This window comes from Taudactylus pleione, unplaced genomic scaffold, assembly GCF_031769625.1.
Source record: "Taudactylus pleione unplaced genomic scaffold, aTauple2 ptg000309l, whole genome shotgun sequence".
In the NCBI taxonomy this organism is placed as follows: domain Eukaryota; kingdom Metazoa; phylum Chordata; class Amphibia; order Anura; family Myobatrachidae; genus Taudactylus; species Taudactylus pleione.
Genome location: NW_028284710.1, coordinates 5,560,788 through 5,584,340, shown reverse-complemented (window position 1 = coordinate 5,584,340; position 23,553 = coordinate 5,560,788). Strand labels below are relative to the sequence as shown.

Sequence of the window (23,553 nt, the reverse complement as noted above, 5' to 3'; positions counted from 1 at the left end):
AGCACTATGCGGGTACAACCTATATTAAATGATAGTACTATGTGGGTACAGCCTATATTAAATTACAACACTATGCGGGTACAGCCTATATTAAATGACAGCACTATGAGGGTACAACCTATATTAAATGACAGTACTATGTGGGTACAGCCTATATTAAATGACAGTACTATGCGGGTACAGCCTATATTAAATGACATCACTATGAGGGTACAACCTATATTAAATGACACTACTATGCGGGTACAACCTATATTAAATGACAGTACTATGCGGGTACAGCCTATATTAAATGACAGTACTATGCGGGTACAACCTATATTAAATGACAGCACTATGCGGGTACAACCTATATTAAATGACAGCACTATGCGGGTACAACCTATATTAAATGACAACACTATGCGGGTACAGCCTATATTAAGTGACATCACAGTGTAATACGTACCTTTGATACATAGCCCTCATTGTATTGTGTGGCAAAGTGTAACCCCAGGATCCTAGTATTTACCAGCTGATTTTTTTTTTTTTCCCTACAGAGCAAAACCTTTCCCAGGAATGTGTGATGTGGATAACAATGGAAGGACCAGCCACCAGGGGGCATGCTACCCACATATGTTGCACAACACAGAAAATCAGATGAAGTGTAGGTATCAGGCCCATCTAAGGGATTACAATGTACCAGGGCAATTCAAGAAAGAATGTACTGAAATTATGATAAGTGCATTTGCTTTATTTTGCAGACTTGTGCCCCAATCCACACACGCTTGCAGAGGACAAATAGCATGCAACATATTTATATGAGAGTTCTTCTGTATACAAAATACACTTTTAAACTTTATGCTTTATGGGTTTTCTGGGGTGTTGCATTTTATAAAATTAATGTTTAACAAGCTACTTTGTGAATTATAAATAGAACTAGTATTGGAAATGTTCATGCTACAATATATATTACATGATTAGGTTATATATTAAATGGGATACGGTCAACATCCCAGCAAAGGGGATGCCAGCGCTTAGAATACTGGTTCTAGAATCCTGACACTTGTCAGAATCCCAGCATCCATGAAGGTAAGTAGCGTTTTTAGGGGGGAGGGTTAGCGTTAGGGGTTCGTGTTAGGCACTAAGGGGGGAGGGTTAGGTTTAGAGTGCGGGGAGGGGGAGGTTAGGTTTAGGCACTAGGTGGAGGTTAGGTTTAGGCATCGGGGAGGGAGGGTTAGGGGAGGGTTAGTGGTAGGAAGTGGGGGAGGTTTAGGATATCTACCGACAGGTGTTGGGATGCCAGTGTCAGGATTTTGACTAGCCGCCAGTATCCTGTACCCAACCCATATTAAATGTATTGTATATAGTTGTTATTATAATATAAGGCATTAAAAATATTCTAACAGAGTAATAGAGCATAAGTACAAAACACAGCATCTGACAGCTTAGACCAGGCATGGGGAACCTCATGTCTGGGGGCCGTATAAGGCCCTCGGAATCATTTGGTCTGGCCCTCGGAGCTTTTTTCTATTAGCCTCATCTGGCTAGCAGTGTGCCTAGACTGTCACCCTGCAGCCAGAATCTATGCAGCAGTGCCGCCTAGAGCATCTTTGGGAAGCTTCAGACGGTCACACCGCTGCCCTTACAGCTCCCCGGAGCATCATCAGGATGCACTGGGCATTGCTGTAATCACCGGCGATTGTGGCAACGTTCCTGTGTGACATCACATGGAGGGGGCGTGGCCTGTACTGGGCCCGCGAATAATGTTATATATATAAATGGCCCTCAGCAGAAAAAAGGTTCCCCACCCCTGGCTTAGACCATGAGTAACACCACAGACTGGGTAGGACAAATAACAGGCAAAGGGGAGGGCATGCACTGGTGTGTTGTGGGAGGGGGATCTGATTCAGTGCTCATTAATACTGTACCCAATATTCAACAAGGGTGATCAGTTGGTAGGTGGGCGCTGGGAAGGATAGATGGAGGAGGAGATTATTCAAGAATCTTAAAATAAATGTGCTAAGCATTAGTTAGATTACATACATACTGATTAGTTACATCAATGTCTAGCAAAGCATGTCAGTCAGCTGGATCTGTTTATGGAACATAAACTATCTTTCCAAATATAAATAGATTTCTCAGGTAATTGAAGGATCCAAAATCCTAAAAGTGAATCAGTGTATTGTTTATTTAGGGAATACATGACAACTACCTACTCATGTTATATAAAGTCAAGCACAAAAGAGTATATCATATAACTGTAATTGTTAATGACCAGGTGTCTATCTCCAGGGCTGCCACCAGAAATCATGGGGCCCAGGACTCATAAAATAGTCAGCCCCCCCCCCGTGTTTCTGCAACTCTAGCTCCGCAGTGTCTCCCTCGCCAACACCCCTTCTGTCCCCTACAGCCTACAGACATTTACTTTCTCTCCTGTGTCTTCTGGCTGCTCCTCTTCACGCTGTGGCTGGTTCCTCTGTCAGTGGTGCGGCGGGCATGATGTAATGACGTCATGCGTGCCTTGCCTCAATAAATAAAAAAAAACTTTATTGTACCAGACAGACGTAATCTCTCACATTTCACTCCCTCAGTGCTTCCCTCATTTCCCTCTATCTCAGCGATCCCCTCACATTCCTCCGTCTCAGTGACACCTCCATACATTTCCCCCTTCTCTTTCTTAGCAATTCTCCCACATTCCCTTCTGTCTTTAAGTGCCACCCCCCAAACTCACACGTCAGTAACACCCCTCTTCTGTCTGTCAGTGCCACCCCCAGACTTACACGTCAGTAACACCCCTCTTCTGTCTGTCAGTGCCACCCCCCACACTCACACGTCAGTAACATCCCCCTCCTGTCTGTCAGTAACATCCCCCTCCTGTCTGTCAGTGCCACCCCCACACTCACACATGTCAGTAACATCCACCCTCCTGTCTGCCAGTGCCACCCCCCACACTCACACATGCCAGTAACATCCACCCTCCTGTCTGTCAGTGCCACCCCCCACACTCACACATGTCAGTAACATCCCCCTTCTGTCTGTCAGTGCCACCCCCCACACTCACACATGTCAGTAACATCCCCCTTCTGTCTGTCAGTAAAATCCCCCCACATTCACACGTCAGTAACATCACCCTCCTGCCTGTCAGTGCCACCCCCACACTCACACATGTCAGTAACATCCACTCTCCTGTCTGTCAGTGCCACCCCCCACACTCACACATGTCAGTAACATCCCCCTTCTGTCTGTCAGTGCCACCCCCCACAGTCACACATGTCAGTAACTTCCACCCTCCTGTCAGTGCCACCCCCACACTCACACATGTCAGTAACACCCCCCTTCTATCAGTGCCACCCCCCACACATATGCCAGAAACTCCACCCCCCCCCTTCTGTCTGTCAGTCCCCATTTACCTCTGTAAAGTGCGCTGCTTTGGGGCTCTCACTGCTGCATGTTGCCGCCTGGGGAGGAGTCCGCGCTGCTGTAGACAGGAGAGTGCTGCAGCTGCTCAGCATGTGTGGGCTGACCCGGCCGGCTGCTCTGTGCTCTCCTCTCGGGTCTATTTACTAAGCAGTGTTAGGAGACAGAGTGAAAAGTGATAAGGTGCCAGCCAATCACCTCCCAACTGTCATTTTTCAAACACAACCTGTAAGATGTCAGGTGGCTGGTCTGGGGGAGGGGCCAGCTGCCAGTCAACAGGAAGCAAGGCAGCTAGACTAGTACACAGTCACTGTCAGTGTGACGGCTGCCCAGTGCCCAGCGCTGCAGTGCGGATCGATTCCGCAGTGATATTAATCCACTATGCCCATTATTCTCAAGGGGCACTTACTATATTACTGGTAGGTCCGTCCCTGATATTAGGCATTGGCCTATACTTTCACTGGTATTTCTATTTATGCACAAGGACATTTTCCTTGCCACATGAGAACTTCCATTTTAAATGTCTCTGGAGACCATGGAAACTAGGTGTCTTACCAGACTTTTAATAGGACACACGATTTATACAGGAAAGCATTTTTACCTTTTATGAGTATGTTAGTTGGCAGATCTGGGAATGATGCACAACATTTGAACAACTTACAGAATGCTGTGAACCAGGACAAATATACTGAATACACCATCATTACCTACTTACCTACTCTAGCTGTCACCCGCACCCCCGGAAGAGTAGGTGGACCTCCAGCATCCCTTTTTAGTAAAGTGGGCTGGATGGGGAGCTTATACAGGGAAATCACAGGTCTGGAGGGGCGGGGCTAAAATAACAAATTACCACATTTAGCCCCACTCCCTCCTTGCAGATTCACAAATTGCGTTATTTAGACCCAAACCTCCTCGCGGACCCGCAAATTGGCATTTTTGCTGCAATGGGGGCTGAGCCCCCTGTCAGCTGCATCTCCTCCAGGCTTCTCCCGTAGAGAAGTTAATTAAAGTAGGCAAGTATGCTTCAGTAGTATAAATGTTTATGCTTGGTACATCTCAGACCAGGAAGTGGGCATGCTTGATGGAAAATTAAATGTCCTGTGTTCACCAGGGCCATAATTAGGGTAGTGCTACCTCTGCCACCGCACAGAGCACCGCAGGGCAGGGGGGCACTGTTCAAGCCTTTCAATTTTCTGTTTATCATTATTCTCACTTGTAGCTTCCTCTTATTTTATCCCCAGCATCTCCTGGCCTCCCCATATTTTCCCTGGCCTTTCCCCATGAAGCCATGCCCCTTTTTCAGGTGCATTTTGTCCCCATTTGAAAAATAAGGTGGGCGCCAATGCTCTTTCTGGCACAGGGCACCAAAAACTCTAGTTACGGCTCTGGTGATCACTACACTTTGAAATTAGCAAATGAGTGCTTAGTGTTTGTGAATAAAGAAGCAGATTTAAATACATGAAATGTTTCTTAAGGCATATTACTAGATTTACTAATGTCGATTTTGAAAATCATGCTTTATTTCAGAAATCAGTAATCACAATGATACCAACAGTATTTTAATTGACTGGATAAGTGTAATTCCATTTATTGTATAATTTAATACTTAGCGAAACAGCACAAACAATGGTTTCTAACCAGACGCAAATACAGTAAATCAAGAATTTTAATTTGCATATTTGGTTGAAACTGTATGTAAATAAAATTCAGTATATTAGTGATACTGCAACATTTTGTCAAATTATAACGCTAGCTAAATTTGATTTTGTTTTACCTTCATAATTTAATAGGTATAATTTGATTGTGTTTACCTTTTTACTAAAACAATACACATTTAGATGTAACACTAAGGGGTAAATTTACTAAGAATCGAGATTCGTCGAGTTGTCAATCTCGGGTGATTTTAAGGGTGATTTTCATCTTGCAAATTTACTAAAGGTAAAGTCGGGTGAGATAGAGAGATATTTCTCTCTTCTCACACGTAAAACTCGGGGGCGATAGCTAACTCGAATCAACTCACCATCTGGCAAATTGGAAATACTTTTCACCTAAAATATACATCTCTCAAATTTACCAAGAATCGGGATGACAAGCTCGGGTGAGATGACAGCAAACTCCCTGCCCAAATCACTTTTCAACTCTCCACCTCCTGAACTGCGAGTTAGCCTGAAACATAAAAAAATCATTGTGATTTTTGTATGTTTCTACCTTTAATTAGTTAAAAAACTGGTTAAATTATTAAAAACAAAATTACATGGAGTTCCCCCCCCCAAAAGCATAACCAGCCCCGGACTTGTCAGCCAGTCCTGGTACCTAAAATTACAGGGAACAAAATGAGTAGGGTTCCACCGTAATTTAGGTACCAGCACCAAGCTGCAGGGCCAGTCCTAGTTTTAAATAATATAGGGGGGAAAAAATTGTGTAGTGGTCCCCTTATATTTAAAACCAGCACTGGACCCAAAATGACCGGGGTGTAATGCCACAGCCAGGAGACCCTATTACCGGGTCTCCAGGGCCAAAGCATTATCACCCCAAGTCGGTTACACCAAGTTGGGGATCTCAGGGGAAGTGGGGACCAGCCAATGAGCGGCCGCTACATGTAAAGCGGCTGCTGATTGGCTAGCGGCCCGTGAGAAATTTCAGATGATTAGGTCATCTGTCATTTCGCGAGGTTTAAGTATATGTAACAGCATATACTTACATCTGTTTGGCTTGGTTCGGGTACTGTAAGTTGTTTTTTTGTTTTAACAAGATTGTGGATGCTATGGAGAGCAAGATGTAGGTGAGTATAGAATCTTTTTTGCAGAGCCATGCACATGGATTTCTACTTGGGACAAGTGGACAGACCGGCTGGTACAGGTAAGTATGTGTGATTGAGGTATGTGTGTATTAAACTTGTACTATCTAAGGGGTGTGTTGTGTCTTTATTTAACTATTTATTTTACAGTGGAGGTACGGGTGCCGGCCGCCTGCTGGCACTTGTAGTTCCACAAGTGCCAAAGGGAAGGCATGTGGCACCTGTAGTTCCACTGTAAAAAACAATAGTTTTCTTTAATTTACACATTACCCCCGTACCCACAGCCCAGGCGTGCGGGGAAGAGCCCCGGGCTTCAGACCAAGCCTGGGGTTTCAAGAGAGGGGGGACCCCTTTTTTAGGGGGTCCCCACCTCACCTGAGATCCCTGGCTTGGGGTGAGAATGCTTTGGCCCTGGAGACCTGGTAATAGGGTCTCCTGGCTGTGGCATTACACTCAGGTTGGTTTGGGTTCGGTGCTGGTTTTAAATATTGGGGGACCCCCATGCAATTTTTTCCCCATATATTTAAAACCAGGACTGGCACTGCAGTCTGCTGCTGGTTCCTAAAATACGATGGAACCCTACTCATTTTGTTCCCTGTCATTTTTGGAACCAGGACCGGCTGACAAGTCCGGGGCTGGTTAGGCTTTTTTTGAGGGGGACACTACGTCATTTTTTTTAAAATTAATTTTACCCGTTTTTTACAGGTAAAAGACACAAGCAGCTTACACATATCTCACTGATATGTGCAGGCTGCTTGCTCGGGAGAGTTAGGCAGAGAGAAAACTCTGCAATCTCGGGTGAGTAATCTCCTGCAAAACGAGATACTCGGGGGAGATATCTCGTTCTGCTTAACCATCAGCCAACTCGATTTGCCTCAAACTGCCTGTTGGTAAATTTGAGAGATAAAAAGTGATTAAAACACCCCAGTTTTGGCGAATTCCGAGATTAATCTCTTTACAAATCGGGACCATCTCGATTCTTTGTAAATCAACCCCTAATATCATTGAATGAGATAACACTGTTGTTATAAAGATATAGGCCCTGATTCAGAGCCAGACGCTCTAACCAGAGCGCTTACTCTGAATCAGGGCCCACCTCCATTAATATGGAGCGTCCTCCTGGACGCTCGTATAGCTGTGGGTCACCACCCACAGCATATACGAGCGTGCAAAATGATGGTTGCGATGGTCTTGACCATCGCGACCATCGGAACTGCGAGTAAAAGCCTGCGGTTGAGTTTCTCAACCACAAGGCCAGGAGTGATTTTGGCTCTATCAGAGCCCAAATAACTCCCACTGACATCACTAGTGATGTCAGTGGGGCCGGCTTCAGACGGTAGGCGTTCCCTTGGGAACGCCTCCGTCTGGCAGGCACGGGGCGTGCTGTCAGTCACCATCGACAGCACGCCCCCTTTGATGAGACACTCCGAGCGAAGGAAAGTCCTTCGCTCATCGGGTCTCGCGCATGCGCACGACGGAGCTCCCTCCATCGTGCGCATGCGCAGTGGGGAACATCGACTCACTTGCGAGCGTACTGCCGCTCGCGAGTGGGTATGAATGACCCCCATAATGTCCTACCTTTGACCATAATAATAGAAGCATATATTTACATCTATCTATCTATCTATCTATCTATCTATCTATCTATCTATCTATCTATCTATCTATCTATCTATCTATCTATCTATGTCATGTCTGGTGATATTCCTGCTTTTCCTGGTAGGACTGTAAGAAATTACACACAGCGTTCTTATGATATTAGTATAGATTTCCTTTTTTTAAATTATTTGCTGAAGACAAAAAAGGTACTAAAACAGTATTCCCATACATCCAAAGGGCCCACACATAAATTAAGTTTTAGGCATTTTGATCTTAACAGCATTGCAAAGTCAAATTGCCTTGTATATGGAAAACGCAAGCTTGTGGCTGCTAGATAAAACATACATACTACAATACCATGATAAGGAGGTTATAGGTACTGCAGGTTTACCGCGTAATCAGTATTTTACAAATGGTGTCAAAGGTTATTTTAAAGCAGAAACATGACAAGGAAAGCAAGACTATTTCTTCCAGCAAATGTATCAAATATAAGTATTACATTTACTGGTCTGTTTATTAGGTATACATTTGAGTGAATCACAATTTGTTCAGTTCTGTTTTATTCAGGCAGCTCAGCAGGGCCAGATGAAGGGCCACATGGGCATGGGGCTGAAAATGTTCAAAGGCCTATACTGAGAAGGGGAGTATTAAGCCTGACAGGTATGTACTAAGCCTTGGAGAGAATAAAGTGGAGATAGATAAGATACAAACCAATTAGCTCCTAACTGTCATTTTCCAAACACATCCTGTAGAATGACAGGAGCTGATTTGTTGGTACTTTATCTTTCTCCAAGGCTTAGTACATCGTCCCCTGGGACTAATAAGTCCATGAAGATTTTCTTAGTGGATATAGTGGTTGTTATACGCTTCTTTACTGTAAACTGTGGAAACACGTTAGACAGAAGAAATATACTGTACACTAACTACTGTATATACAGAATGAAAAGAGATCCAGCATATCCCTTCTCCGGTATACACACAGAACAATAGGAACTACATACATCACAGGGAGGAGCTGTGACAAGTACTGTGTGGGTGTGGCCAGTGCCATATGGGCGTGTACATTATCAGCCCCATGTAAAAATAGATATATTGCATCATACTGTGAGAAAACTAGAAATACAAGATTGGCCTATTTTATGTGAGACCTGGTGCTGCTGCTTCATCCACCCCATTGTTAATCTGGCCTTGCTGCTCAGGAGTTCACTGTAAATGATGCTGAAATGTACAGTAGTAGTAAACCAAGAATGCATGGCCAGTGCTAGCAAAATGTAGTAGTAGCAAAACTAATGTTGTTTGGGAGCATTGTTAGTATAATGTGTTCGGGGATTCCTAATGGCAGATTAAATTAGATGAGACGTGCTGATATCCTGGGAGCATTATTAGTTTAAGGTGTTGGCAATGACTGAAGTGAAAGTGGTGGTATGCTAAATGTAAGGGAAAGGAATTTGATAGTATTACAATTCAAACAGTAGGAAATGTGGTGATATGCTATACCACCATATACAGGGTGGGTGTTGGGATATACCACCATATACAGGGTGGGTGTTGGGATATACCACCATATACAGGGTGGGTGTTGGGATATACCACCATATACAGGCTGGGTGTTGGGATATACCACCATATGCAGGCTGGGTGTTGGGATATACCACCATATACAGGGTGGGTGTTGGGATATACCACCATATACAGGGTGGGTGTTGGGATATACCACCATATGCAGGCTGGGTGTTGGGATATACCACCATATTCAGGCTGGGTGTTGGGATATACCACCATATACAGGCTGGGTGTTGGGATATACCACCATATACAGGCTGGGTGTTGGGATATACCACCATATACAGGCTGGGTGTTGGGATATACCACCATATACAGGCCTATGTGTTGGGATATACCACCATATACAGGCTGGGTGTTGGGATATTGTTGGTATCATAGCTAAGCCCACTATCAGTATAAGATCATTGGTACAATATGCTGGGGCAGTCTCATATAAACTTTAGCACACTGTAATACAATGATGGAATGACTTGTATGATGTGTCTCTTTGCTGGGATGATGTGTTTGGTACACCACTGAGAGTATAAGGGGGTGCTGCTGGTACTAAATGCTACAGTTTGTGGTAGAGGTCATAAATTAAACAATAATGCTAAGGGGGCGATTCAATTAAACGTGAATAATTGCGCAAATGAGCACAGTGCGAGCTATCGCTGGCAACTCACTTGTAGTGGATGGTAAGTTCATGGAGGTGGGATGGTGACAGAGCTGTCTGTCTGCAGAAAGGTATAGCACAGCAGGAGCCGCAAGCGCTGGTGGATGAATGGAACGCAGGACCCCAGGTAAGTACAGTGGGTCTCATTCAGACCCGCTCGCGAGCGCAGGGCGCTCGCAAGCGGGTCGATGGTACCCAAAAGCGCATGCGCACGACGGAGGCGCCTCCGTCGTGTGCATGTGCGAGACCCGGCGTCGCTCGGGGTCTCGCACCAAAGGGGGCGTGCTGTCGATGGTGATTGACAGCACGCCCCCTTTGGCGGGCGTGCCGGGGGCGTGGCTGCCCAGATAGAGCCAAAAGCACTCCAGGACTTGCGGCAGCGAGACCCTACCGCAGGGTCTCGTCACAAGCCCGATGTTCGAGATGGTCAAGATGGTCACCAACAGCTATGCGAGCGGCCAGGAGGCCGCACCAATTTTAGGTAAGCCGGCCCTGATTCAGAGCGAGCGCTCTGGTCAGAGCGTCCGGCTCTGAATCAGGCCCTGTATTAATAAGTATTATTATTCCACTTGTATTTGAAATGCACCAAAAACCTGCATTATCAGTGTTGGATGTCATCTTGAACACTGATGGTATAAAATGATTGGGCCATTGCTTTTATAATATTCTGTGGGGCCCTCTATGTTTGGGAATCATAGTGGTATAGTGTGGTATCTTGGTTGTCTAATATATATATACATATGCCCCTTTCAAAGACACCTGTGTCATTATCACACCTACGTTGTTCTAGGTTGGATATGGGATGCCGTCAGTCAGAATCCCAACGCCGGAATCCCCACTAGGTGAGAATGCTGACACCTGCAGGTAAGTATCCTAGCACTAACCTTACCCCTAAACCTAACTGACCCCTCCCCCAGTCTGAACCTAAAGCTGGGTATACCCTAGACGATATGTCGTCTGATCCCGTGGATCGGAGCTACATATCGGGTACATCGTACAACGTCATGATATGCGCACTCCCACGGGTTGCTAGCGACGTCGCCCATTGACCCTACTACAGGGCCGTCGGGTGATGTCATTAACGATGCCATGCTGCAGAATGCAGCACGACACGTCCCTTCCCCCCATTGGACCCGGCATCGGCAAGTGTGTATGCACTTGCCACATGCCGGGTTCAGGGCCTGATTCAGACCCGGATGCTAAGCCGTGATCGCTCGCTGACAGAAGGGGCCGGGTATGCAAATTCTGCAATCGCATTGTGTGGCGTAAGGACGCCCTCTATGTCTTAAAAAGCGACGGCAGTGAGCGGACGCAGTTGTATAAAGATGCCCACTTTCCTTTCTTAGCACACATCATCTCCAGGAAGTATGCGATTAATCGGTAACATCGAGAGCCATCGGAGCTGCACGCAGCATTTGAGGTAGCCCCTACCCCACTGCAAGCACTGCGATCAGTGCTGTCTAAAATCCAACCAAGTGACGTGCACAATAACGCTTCTTATTATGCACACCCCTAAAATGCTGTTTAGATGCCAAGACAGGCCTGCATTCGCACCACCACTCCCCCGTTTACAAGCACCTTCCCCTGTCACCACCCACAAACGGCACTGTCACTCATATTAGCGTCCAGTCTGTGTACTACGAGCGCACAATTCCCGGACACAGAGACTGGCTCGCGCACGCGCACTGCGATGCATGTGCATGCGGACAATGCGAACCATCGGCAACTACGAGCGAAAGCTTCTTAGCGTCCGGGTCTGAATCAGGCCCTCAATCGCCGGCGATGTTGTGCTGGGTACACATCGTCTAACGTATGCTCAGCTTAACCATCCCCTCCCGCAGCCTAAACCTAACCATCGGCAACTACGAGCGAAAGCTTCTTAGCGTCCGGGTCTGAATCAGGCCCTCAATCGCCGGCGATGTTGTGCTGGGTACACATCGTCTAACGTATGCTCAGCTTAACCATCCCCTCCCGCAGCCTAAACCTAACCGCCCCCCCCCCCCCCCCGCAGCCTAACCCTAACCCTCTCTCCGCAGCCTAATCCTAATACTTACAGTCGGGATGCCGGCGGTCGGGGTGCTGGCGTTGGGATTCTCACTGGTGTCAGGATTCCAGCGCTGGCATCACAACAGTCGCAATGCCAACTACATAGTCCTCTGTTCAATATGTTTTTATCTATTTAAAGACAAAGAAATTCTGGAATATGGTACAAATATAGTCAAATCCAAATTTTAAATGTAAAATATATGTTCAGTGCTTTGCATTAAATTAGAATTTAGGGCCTGAAAATGAGTCGGACTGAGATAGTGACATCTTTGCTTTCTGATGGCTCAATGTACACAAACTTTGTTTCAGGCACAAAATGATTACAAATATTATATAAAATGACCTGCAGACTAAGGGCCTGATTCACTACTATACGCAACTGTGAATACAACAGCGATTACGCACGCAGTTCAACTGCGATAGTATGCTAATCCATTGCGATCGCTATGTGCTGCAGCACAACACAAGGACGCCCACTTTATCTTACACACATCCGTAATGTTTAGCAAGACTGCGAAACCATCAATACATTCGAGTACTATCGCAGCCTCACGCAAACTTGCACAAGCCCTGACCTTACTCAGAAATGGCTAACTTCATTGCACGCTATGAGTACTCAGGCTGCTTAGAAACGCATTGGCACGCCTGCGTTCACCCGACCACCTTGCGATGGGTCTGCGTAGTCATTGCAATGACAGTCCCTATTGCAATGGCTAGTATGCAACAATCAGCTGATTGGGTGCAGAATCGCAGTTGCGTACTGTAGTGAATCATGCCCTATGTGTATAAGGTATATATTAAACATAAATGCATTCTGTGTTTAGATTTGGGTCCCATCCCCTAGATATCTCATCAAAATACCCCTGGTCCCAAGCATTTTGGACATAGGAAACTCAACCTGCATAATGCGATTATCAGTAGACTGTGCATGCGCTGAAGAAAGCAGTTACAGACTGCGTATGCGCTGCACAATGCATAAGCACATTGGCAGAGGATACAAGAGCGGAGGGTTCGCCCCGTGTGTTAATACTTATCTCCATCCGTGAAATTAGCATGTTTTTTAGATGTGTGCAACTGAATATACAGTGTAACTATGTGGCCACATCAGGCTAAGCTCTGAGCGTACAGTGATGCAACCAAAGTAAGATTAGAGAGGAGGGGGTCTGTGTGCCATCTCTGTGCGGCCCTCCCTCTATCCCCTGCGCATGTGCTGAGTAAGTTCTGGCACTCTGGGCCTGATTCAGAGCCGGACGCTATTTGCGGACGCTCGTTCGGAAAAAGGGGCTGGCTATTTAAATTGAGCGCTCAATCTTTGCGGTCTGTTGACGCCTCTATGTCTGAGCGAGCGAACAAAACATGTGCTCGCTATTTTGTAAAGACGCCCCTTGGCCGCTCGCAGCATACGTCATCTCCGCTATTAGATTAATCGAGTACATCAAAAGGCGGATAAATTGCTCGCTATTCTTGTGGTAGCATTTTCCTACAGGAATCATGCGAGCAGTTCAGGCTAAAAGACAACCAAGTGACGTGGTCGATGACGCTGCTTTGTTAATTATGCACACCCTTAAAACGCCCGTTTTGACCGTTTGGCACGCCTGCGTTCAGATCTCCACTCCCGGTTTTCAAGCACCTTCCCCTGTTACCACCCACAAACGCCTCATTCTGTCACTCAAATTAGCAGGCATTCGCTATTTTGCAAGCGCTCGATTTCCGACCGCACTGACTGGTTGGCGCATGTGCATTACAACCCATACGCATGCACAGATGTGCAAACATCGCTCGGAGCGAACGAGCGGCTCTGAATCAGGCCCTCTGTCTGAGTCTTCTTGCCACACACAGATCTCTGAGAACATATTGCCGGCACCATTTTCCCAGTGATGTCTGCGGCACAGGCAGAGAGTCTATGGGTGCAGAATGTGCAGTATTATAGATACACCCATTCAAAGTAAACATACGGCAGTCATCATTACCATCATGATGATTACTGTCATATCTATGCCATCTTTACCTATGCAGTATGTCTATGAGTAAATGTATATCGTTTTTAAAACTATCCCCCCCACCCTTGTCACACAATAAGTAACTAACACTATAAACTGGGCTCATTGCACCTCATGCAGGGGAGTACCAAGCGTGGCATTACACTGCAGAAGCTGCAACCAGCTCCCGCTGTGCCTGGACCAATGGACATTACTAATAATAATAATATGCTTTGAGCAGTACTTATGCATCTACAAAGGATATACATTTGTAAGAGCTTTTAGACGTAATCTGATACTCCATGTGCTTAAATGTTTGTGGGATCTCTGTAAGCCTGTGTCTTGCATATCACATTATTACAAAGGATCATTCAGAAATATCATACCTCCCAACATGACCCCTACAGGAGGGACACAATGCTCTGGTCCTGGACTTCCCTGGTAAGAGATGGGGCTGCAGCGCAGTTCAAAATTTAAATAGGGGAGCCACACCAACTGTCATTTCACACGCTGCCAAACATCACTGGCTGGGACTCACTGGCAGTTGGTGTGACTCCCCTATTTGAATTTTGGACTGTGCTGCAGCTCCACCCCTGGAGCCTCCACCAATCATAAATTACCAGGGAAGTCCAGGACCAGAGCATTGTGTCCCTCCTGGAGAGGGTCATGTTGGGAGGTATGGAAATATGAATGCATTGTTAATCCCCGAAGCTGTGCAGTGTTTGACAAACTCATCTGTTTCATCCTCAATAGCAATGAATGCTGGTGATGGTGGTCTTTCATTGTTAAAAGTCAGAACAAATGAAGAGCAATGGGTTTGGGTTGAGGCAAATACCCCACTTCTGTACAGAAATGGATGCTCAGACTATGTTATAGTCCCTAAACAAGCCCAGAGGTAAGGAATTTTAAAGTTAATACTATTTGTACAGTCAAGTCCTGATTTTCTGTTTCTAGATTTAGGGGTATTGTTATCATAAAGCTCATTGTAAATGCGATTGTAGTGTGATAATTATGTACCAACTCACTTTGCAAAAATCACAAGTTTCGCCAGAATTGATCATCTTCAGATGCTGGAGCTTTGCAAGAAAGCCCTGTGCCGAGGAAGAGCTAGAGGCAAAGCGATAGCTACCATTCTCACTTTACTTCCAGGTATGGACCTGGCAAGTCAGATGCACATGTGTGCCAGTACAGACTAACGGGGAGGGATCCAAAAATGGAGTCACCTCTTCATATGTCCTGGGGAAGCATCATTTTTGTAGGTATCCCCCCTGCTTTCGGGGGATATTACACAAATTATTTTGATAAATATGCCCCTTAGTGTTTTCCCTGTAGTTACTTTTGGGGGATGTTTTTGGCTCTATGAATTCCTACATTTCAGACAAAATCTTGCCCCATAAACATCATTTAGCACTTATTGCTCAGCCAATCAGAAATCAATGCTGATTGGTGGCCATTTGGAAGCCAGCACTTCCCACCTAACCATAGCCCATGCTATCCTACCTCACCTTAGCCCATGTTGTGCCAGCATCTCAGTTTACAGCACAGAGCAGCTGACCGGGGGTCACAGAGCTGGAGCCCGGCGATCGGCTGACCAGATCACGTAGGAGTTCACCGGGTCACCGATCCCTGGTTGCAGGTTTTCGTTTTCTTTAAATAGTTTTTTTACAGTGATCAGCTAGTGGTCCACATAGACACACAAGGCTGATCACAGGCACTAGCTCCCATCTCTACTCTGCCTGTCTTTGCAGAGCAGGAGCCTTGAAATGGGAGGGAAGCCCCCAATAACACCAGGTGGCGTTATTATCACAGGGCTCCCCCCATTATTTTTTTTACAATTTTATTTTACTAAATTTGAGCAAATCGCATTTCCCATTACAAGTAAATGCTATCTGCATACTAAAATAAAGCAAATTGAAGGGCTTGGAGTAGTTTATTACAAATACATTTAAGTGATATTAAAATAATGTGAAAAAGGTGTGAAAAACACCCATTTTCACATTATTTTAGTAAATATAATATCGCCAAATATACCCGTATGTGTGCATTATTTGGTGTTAATGTAATGGAATGCAAACATAAATCTATCTATCTATCTATCTATCTATCTATCTATCTATCTATCTATCTATCTAACATCTATCTAGCCCTCAGTGCTGCCCTATATGACTGGTATTCATCATATAGCTTCACCGTTGTGAACAGAGGGCCTGATTCAGACCCGGTCGCAAGCGCTCGCAACCGGGTCGATGTTTGCCCACTGGGAATGTGCACGACGGAGCCATCTCTGAATCAGGCCCAGAGTGCAAGCAGTATGTTATAGCTTGAAGTGCTAGCCACTGTCTGTATCTGTAGCCAATTAAGCCAAAAATGTGGTGAACAAAACTGCACCAGATAACGAATGGCCTAATCACATATACAGTGTAATAGGCCAACTACCATACATACTGTATACAGTCATTGGCTGGTCACACATAGACTTGTGTCTCTGCAAGCAATCCTATTGATCCCAGTCTGATATTTTCATTTGGGTCATGCAGTCATTATGGGTGGCAAGCATTAGCTGTTCTCTGCTAGATGAAACACATCTGTCATGATAAGAAGGTCAATAAACCACTAGGAAAATATTTTATTAATCGTACCAATACTATTAATAACACATTACATTGGTTTTACTGTTCAGTACCTGCTAGAGGTTAGGTATGAAATCCCGACCCTTGAAGTCCGACACATCATAATCCCGACGCCGGCTGGTAAATATATTTAACCCTCCCCTATCCCACACCTAACCCTAACTCTCCCTTGGGGGTGCCTGACCCTAAGACTCAGGGGGCAGTGCCTAACCCTAAGTCCCCCCCCGTGGTGCCTAACCCTAACCTCCCCTCCCTGCACCCTAAACCTAACCCTCCTGGGGGGGTGCCTAACCCTAACCTTCCCCCCGGTGGTGCCTAACACTAACCCCCCCATTCCCATAGCCTAAACCTAACCCTCCCGGTGCGGGTGCCTAAACCTAACACATACACACACACCCCCGAGCGGCTAACACATCGCGACGCCCAGCTACCCTACGTTGGTATTTCAGCATGGGGCTAATGATAGGCGTCATTAGCCCCCTGCTAGATATTAATTTTATTTTGGTGAACTATCTTAGCCCATACACCATGTACCAACAAGGCTCCTATGTCCTCTTCCCCCCCATACCCCCACACCACATGGCCTCCCACACTGTCTGGTCTCTACACCATCTTAGCCTTCACAACCACATCCACATTATCAAGGCCCTTGCACCACCCAGGTCTCAGCTCCATCCAGAGGCAGATTTAGATTTAGATCTCATGGGGCTCTAAGCAAGATACCGATTTGGGCCCCCCTTCTTCAAACAAAGCCCCCCACTCAGTAAGTGTATGTCAAATCCACAACCCACCCCCCAGTCAGTTAGCATATGCCAAATTCCCACCACCCCACCAGCTAGTGTATGCCAAATCCCCACTGTCCCAGGACTGGAACATTTTTAGATATGTGGATATTACAGAGAAAGACTTATGTCTACAGTAACTGATTAACCGAGTTTACCTCCCATCCCGGATCGCACCCGCATTTCTCCCGACAATCCCCCATTGTAGCAGGTGAATGTAGGTGAAAGCTGGAATCAATAAAGGCACGGCCATTCCCGACAACCCTCCCGCCGTTGCTCCTCCCCCCACATACTGGCAGGTGCAGGATCACCCCCTTGCACTCAGTGGCGGATCCGGGGGGCGATAAGGGCGATCGCCCCCGTACAGAAAACCCGAAGCCCCGTCTGCTTATACTGTCAGTGTCTGCTGCAAGCCTGCAGCGCTAGCGATGACTCACACATCACTGCTGCTGCCGGCGATTCTGCTGGGGGTCAGTCCATTCTCTCTCAGCAGCCGGCATCCAGAGCCACACACAGACACTCTGTTCCTGTGTGTGGCTCTGCCTGGATGCTGGCTGCGTTGATGTCATCACGCACGCGGCACGTCGGCTCCGCTAGTGGTTCTGGAAGGGAGAAAAAGGAGATGCGCACCAACCTTGGCATCGTGAACAGAGGTAAGTAGTACTGCACAGGAGAGGGGGCACAGCATAAGGGGCAATACTGGGGGTGTTCTGGGGCCACTGCATAGGGGCACTACTGGGAGTACTGTATAGGGGCACAGTAAGGGCACTACTGGGGGCACAGCATAAGGAGCACTACTGTCTGCGAGCACTGCATAAGGGAGCTACTGGGGGTACTGTATAAGGGGCACTACTTGCGGCACTGCATAAGGGGCGCTACAGGGGGCACTGTATAAGGGGCACTACTGGGGGCACAGCGTAAGGGGCTATAATACAGGGGGCATTGCATAATGGGCTCTAATACAGGGGGCATTGCATATTGGGCACTACTACAGGGGGCACTGCGTAATGGGCACAACTACAGGGGGCATTGCATAAGGGGCACTACTACTGGGGGCATTGCATAAGGGGCACTACTTCTGGGGGCATTGAATATGGGGCACTACTACTGTGGGCATTGTATTCTTAAACCGCCCCCCCCCTAAAAGTAAAGTCTGGATCCGAAACTGCTTGCACTACATCTGAACCGCCTGTCACCTTTCCCCAATAAAATCAATGGCAGCAGGCGCACCTCACCTTCTATTCTAGTATGCACTTTGGGTGGCAACGCACCTCAACTTCTTCCCTGCTCCTCTCTCTGTTTGCGTGTGACGTGACAAGTCACACAGAGGAAGCACAACACAGTGGAGAGCAGAAGAGGAGACAGAGCAGCACTAGGCAGTTGTCCAGAATCAATGCGCTGACAGTCTGCTGGTGCCCGGAAGTAAAAATGCACTCGGACACTCCAATAAACAGCCTTGTCGGCGCAGTAGTGGAACTAGTGAGTGGTGGGCCCAGATGCAACAATATGCTTTGGGGCCCCCACCCCACTGCAATCAAGGGACTATCTGCGTGCGCTGAAAAAGGAGTGTGGTCTCGTGGGGAAAGGGCATAACCTCACAACACATTGGGTATCAGTAGCGCCATATAATGCAGAGAGTGTTGCAGTGAGCGCCATATAGTGCAAGTGCGACTTATATGCGTGCGCAATATCAAATAATCACCCGAACTGCATAAAGCGCAGAATTGCAGCCGCTGCTGAATCAGGCGCCTGGTTCTAAAATAGTATACATTTCACATTTTGTAATAGTTGTTAATCTTTAAATACACAGTATTTTCTTTGTTTTCTTATTATATATATATATATATTAAATAACTCTAGTTATTACAGTAGTTCAATTACTATTAAGGAATCCTCTATATAAAGTATTTACAAGATTATTTGGAATATTAGAGGGGTAAAAGCTTTGAATTATTGAAGACACCCGATCAAAAATGTATTCACTTTTTTCTCTTCTAAATTCCCAGTCTTGCTGTGTTCTTTATTTTACTTGTGTTTAAATTAATTGTTAACTTGCAGACAATCTTTTACATTTAAAGAATAACAGTAATATAGAGCTCTTTTCATTGTTTTGTATCATTGAGAACCACTTTTTATTTTCTGTTTTTAAAAACTGTTATTTGAAGTTCTTCAAACTTTTCTTTGTATACCTCTAAAATGCATATTTAAACTTTTCTATAGCTTTCAATGGGATTTAAATGAAAGTACATTTAAATGCATGTATTTATTTATTTTTTTCATTTAATTTCATTCATTTTTCATTTAATTTTTTTAAAGAATGCTGGCATTTTCTCCATTTAAAGTTTGCAAAGCTAACAAACTATAGAATTAGAGCTTCCATTCACGTTAATACTTCTAAATATACAGATATTTAATATGGTCTATGTAGTATTTATTATAATTATCTTTTATTGATAAGGCACCATAAGCGCTGACAACAGGTTATATGAGCACAGACTATTACAGACATCATTTACATGCACAGTAGTTACATTATTACAGTGAGCAGTTACAGTAATTACTGTAGATAGAGAAAACAGAGGAGGGAGGACCCTGCTAACAGTGTAGGGAAGTTTTACTGATCATTTATAGTAAAATAATATAAACATTGATCATACTATAAGCAATCTTTTCCTAACATTGTTTAAATATTTTTTCCCTTCAGGGATGATGAGTCTCTGGTCAAGAAACAGAATAATATACTTGGCATGAAAGGAAGTCGAGAAGTTCTTCTGTGCAATAATTCCAGTGAGCCACCAGCACAACTAAAACAGCATCTGACATGGGCAAAACAGGAGAAGGAAGATATGAAAATAAAGTTTCATCCCACAAAGAGCGACTCTTTCTTGCAGGAGGAAAGCATTCTCTCTAAGCATTTGTCTAGTATGCAGAACCACTGTAATACTAGTAATGGATGGACAGTAAAAAATTCTGTTGGATCTAGGTCAGGTCACCAGTTTATAGGCTCTTTCTCAAGTAGGACAGGCAGGCCATTTTACAGCATGGACCAAAGCCATTCTGTGGTGCACATGGCAGACCGTCCCCACCGTGGAAGTATCGAGCCTTTCCAGACATATCATGGCCTGCAGCAGCATTCTGTGGACTCCTACTCTACAGATAACATCAAAATGGAAAATGCATTTGGAACTCCAGATATACTATATGACTCAGGGATGCCTTTAAATATTCCTATCAAAACCGAAAATGACTCTGATTCTGAGAGCAGGTCTGACTTTTACCCAGAACCCCAAGCTCATAGCTGGCTGGGTGAGAGTAATATACTGAAAAGAACTTTGCTGGACTTTCCTGAAGGACTGCAGCTTAAGACAGAATCGGACCTCAGTGAACAAAGTTCATGTCTGAAACCAAAGCACCATATGCACTCTACTCACAGAGGACATTGTTTTGTTCCAACTGCACACATCAACCACATAAACACAAGTCGGCCTTTTAAAGGGGTATATAACAAAGAGCCAGCCCAGTTTTACCCACAGAAGTGTGCCTATATAGAAAGCATGCTGAGCCACCAGGGGGCAGATTGTTTAAATAGTTCTCTCTATGCAGCAGCTTCAGTAGGTGACAAGAGTCAGGGAGACCAATCTTACAAGCTTCAGTGTGAGTTCAAAGCTCACAGTATAGTTCAGAACATCAAGCGTGAGCCTATGGATTCACCTCCGTGGGTTGAAGATGAGCAGGATTCAGTACCAGTGCTCTGCCAAAAAAACACACTGATGGGTTTCTTACCCAGCCAAATGCCACGTAATGCAGCTGAATTTTCATACATTTAATATTTTTTGCATTTTCTTTATTTGAATTTTAGATAAAAAATAATTATTGCACTATTACAACATAAGGTCTTTTTTATATGTATAGCTTACACTGTGGTAATAGTGTGATTTGTGCTGGAAAGGCCTTATGAATCAAACAGTTTCAGAATTGCTTTTTTGGCAAGAGATGCAACTATTTTTCCCAGGTTTTACCACTTAAATAAAAGAAAGCTTTTGCTTCTGTAGACAGTGATTTTATTTTATGAGATGTGCACATGTTTTCTATGCTTTTATAAATCCTCAGAATACATTGCATTCCCATAAAGGGATGCAGCTTGTTGATAGGCCTGTCCTGTTTAATGAAGGATGACAGTATTAAGAATTCAGAATACACTGATGTTCGCCTTGCTGAATACTGGACTGAATGTATTTGATTGGCACCTTAACAATATGTAACTATTAACTAACAGTTAAATATTTTTCTTTGCTCCATAGAGCTACTGTACTGTATACACTCTAATTATTGCTTTGCTGTTTAACAGATTTGGTTTTTATAGGTAACCTGTTTATAAGCTAATTGTATCTCTTTTGTTTCAAGTTACACTCATTTCTGAGCAAAAGGCAAAGAACCATGGCAATGACTAAGACAAATAAACAGCTTATGTTTGCACTCCAATATGTATATTTGTTATTGTATAAAAGCAATGGTTCTTATCAGAGCTCATTTACTAAAACTAGCATTTGTTTGTTAGGGACAGATTAAACTCTAAGTAAATATGTACCATAATTACATGTAACACAGTACAATAGACACTGAAAACTGTCCTATCTTTGTGACTCCAGGTTTGCTGTAATAATGTTACATATATTCATATGCTTTAGCAATGAGCGTTAGGACACATGGGGGCCCATTTATTAATGATCGCATTTTGCAATGCGATCAGGTGATACAGTACCGCCCATGATTGCATTGCAAAATGCGATCATAGCGGCAGAATGTATGTACCGGCACATGCAGGGAGACGTCCCTCCGATGTGGCCGGAGTGCATGCGGGCTGCTGCGCATGCGCAGTCCCGCGGACTGCACATGAGCGGCGCCCATACCGCATGTCATCATAGACTACAGCGGCTAACGCTATCTTCAGATGGCGTTAGCTGCTGGGGCCAATATCGGGAATGCAAAGCATTCCCGATATTGATACATTTGGCAGCATCAGCAATGGAGGGATCGCAGCAGGCATCGGAGATACCTGCTGCGGTCCCTCCTTCATACATCCGGGGGATACTTAGTATTTGAGGTAAACCCCCGAAAACACCTCAAATTAACTTTGATAAATGGGCCCCATGGTCCTAAATACAGACCCTATAAACCATACATTTTCATTGTACAGATGAGCAAATCTGCCTAGATAATGTTTTTGGTTTGGTGTGTTATTCTTATTATTAGATGTTTCTGTAACTAGTTAATGTGGGACCGTACCTAGTTAATATGGAACCTATTCGTCATCACTAATAGGCCAGTTACACATGCAGAAACACTAGTACACACATGTTTTTTTTAACTGACCCATTCAGTTTGACTGAAAGTTTTTGGAGTTTGCTTGCGGTACCCAACACCATCTACAGATGACATAGATTGCTGAACCCCTGCTCCTTCCTATGGGAAGGAGGACCAGAATTGTGAAGAGGGATCTGAGTGGATCCCTCTGCTGGCTCCGCATGCTTTAGAGGGATAAGTAAAGGCATACATCCATTTAGCGATAATTTTGAGCGATTGCACGATTACGACATTGTAATCGGGCAATCGCTCGGTAATCGTGCACAGATTGTGCACTTTTATGTCGGAAACGACCAGTGATGCGCACTCCTGCTGGTCGTTTCCGACATCAATTAGCGCACGAAAATGCTGTACAACCTGACGATAACGTCAGGTTCAGCATGGTAGTGGATGATTGATGTGCCTACACTGAGCGACTGATCGTTCAGTGTAGGCACAGCACAGACTGACAAACGACTGCATGATTACAATGTCGTAATCGTGCAGTCGTTTGGATGTCTGCAAGGGGATGTGTGGCCTAACACTACTACTTCTGTAGCAGTGCTACTGATCGCAGGGACAACTACTTTTCAGAGCAGCTGTCCGCTCACCAGAGCAATATTGAATTGCTCAAATACTTAAGTATCCACCGCTGCAACTCACGTCCGGCCCCTGATGTTGAATAGGCCTCTGTGTCACTTAGTTTTATGTCAGTTCTTTCAAGTTGAAGTCACATCTCTCACTCATGTTTTCACAGCTT

General features: G+C 45.1%; 1 protein-coding gene across 3 annotated transcripts in view; it reads left to right on the top strand.

The window, feature by feature from the left end:
* The window catches only part of AHRR (aryl hydrocarbon receptor repressor), a 459,962-nt gene extending 438,030 nt beyond the window's left edge, over positions 1–21,932 (top strand). For all 3 annotated transcript variants that reach the window (XM_088442311.1, XM_088442309.1, XM_088442310.1), the window contains 3 exons: positions 540–646; positions 14,792–14,933; positions 20,155–21,932. In XM_088442311.1, coding sequence (XP_088298437.1) covers positions 540–646; positions 14,792–14,933; positions 20,155–21,277 — 1,372 coding nt within the window. In that variant the 3' untranslated portion in view covers positions 21,278–21,932. The remainder of the gene's footprint in view (positions 1–539; positions 647–14,791; positions 14,934–20,154) is intronic.
* Positions 21,933–23,553: the final 1,621 nt, after the last annotated feature.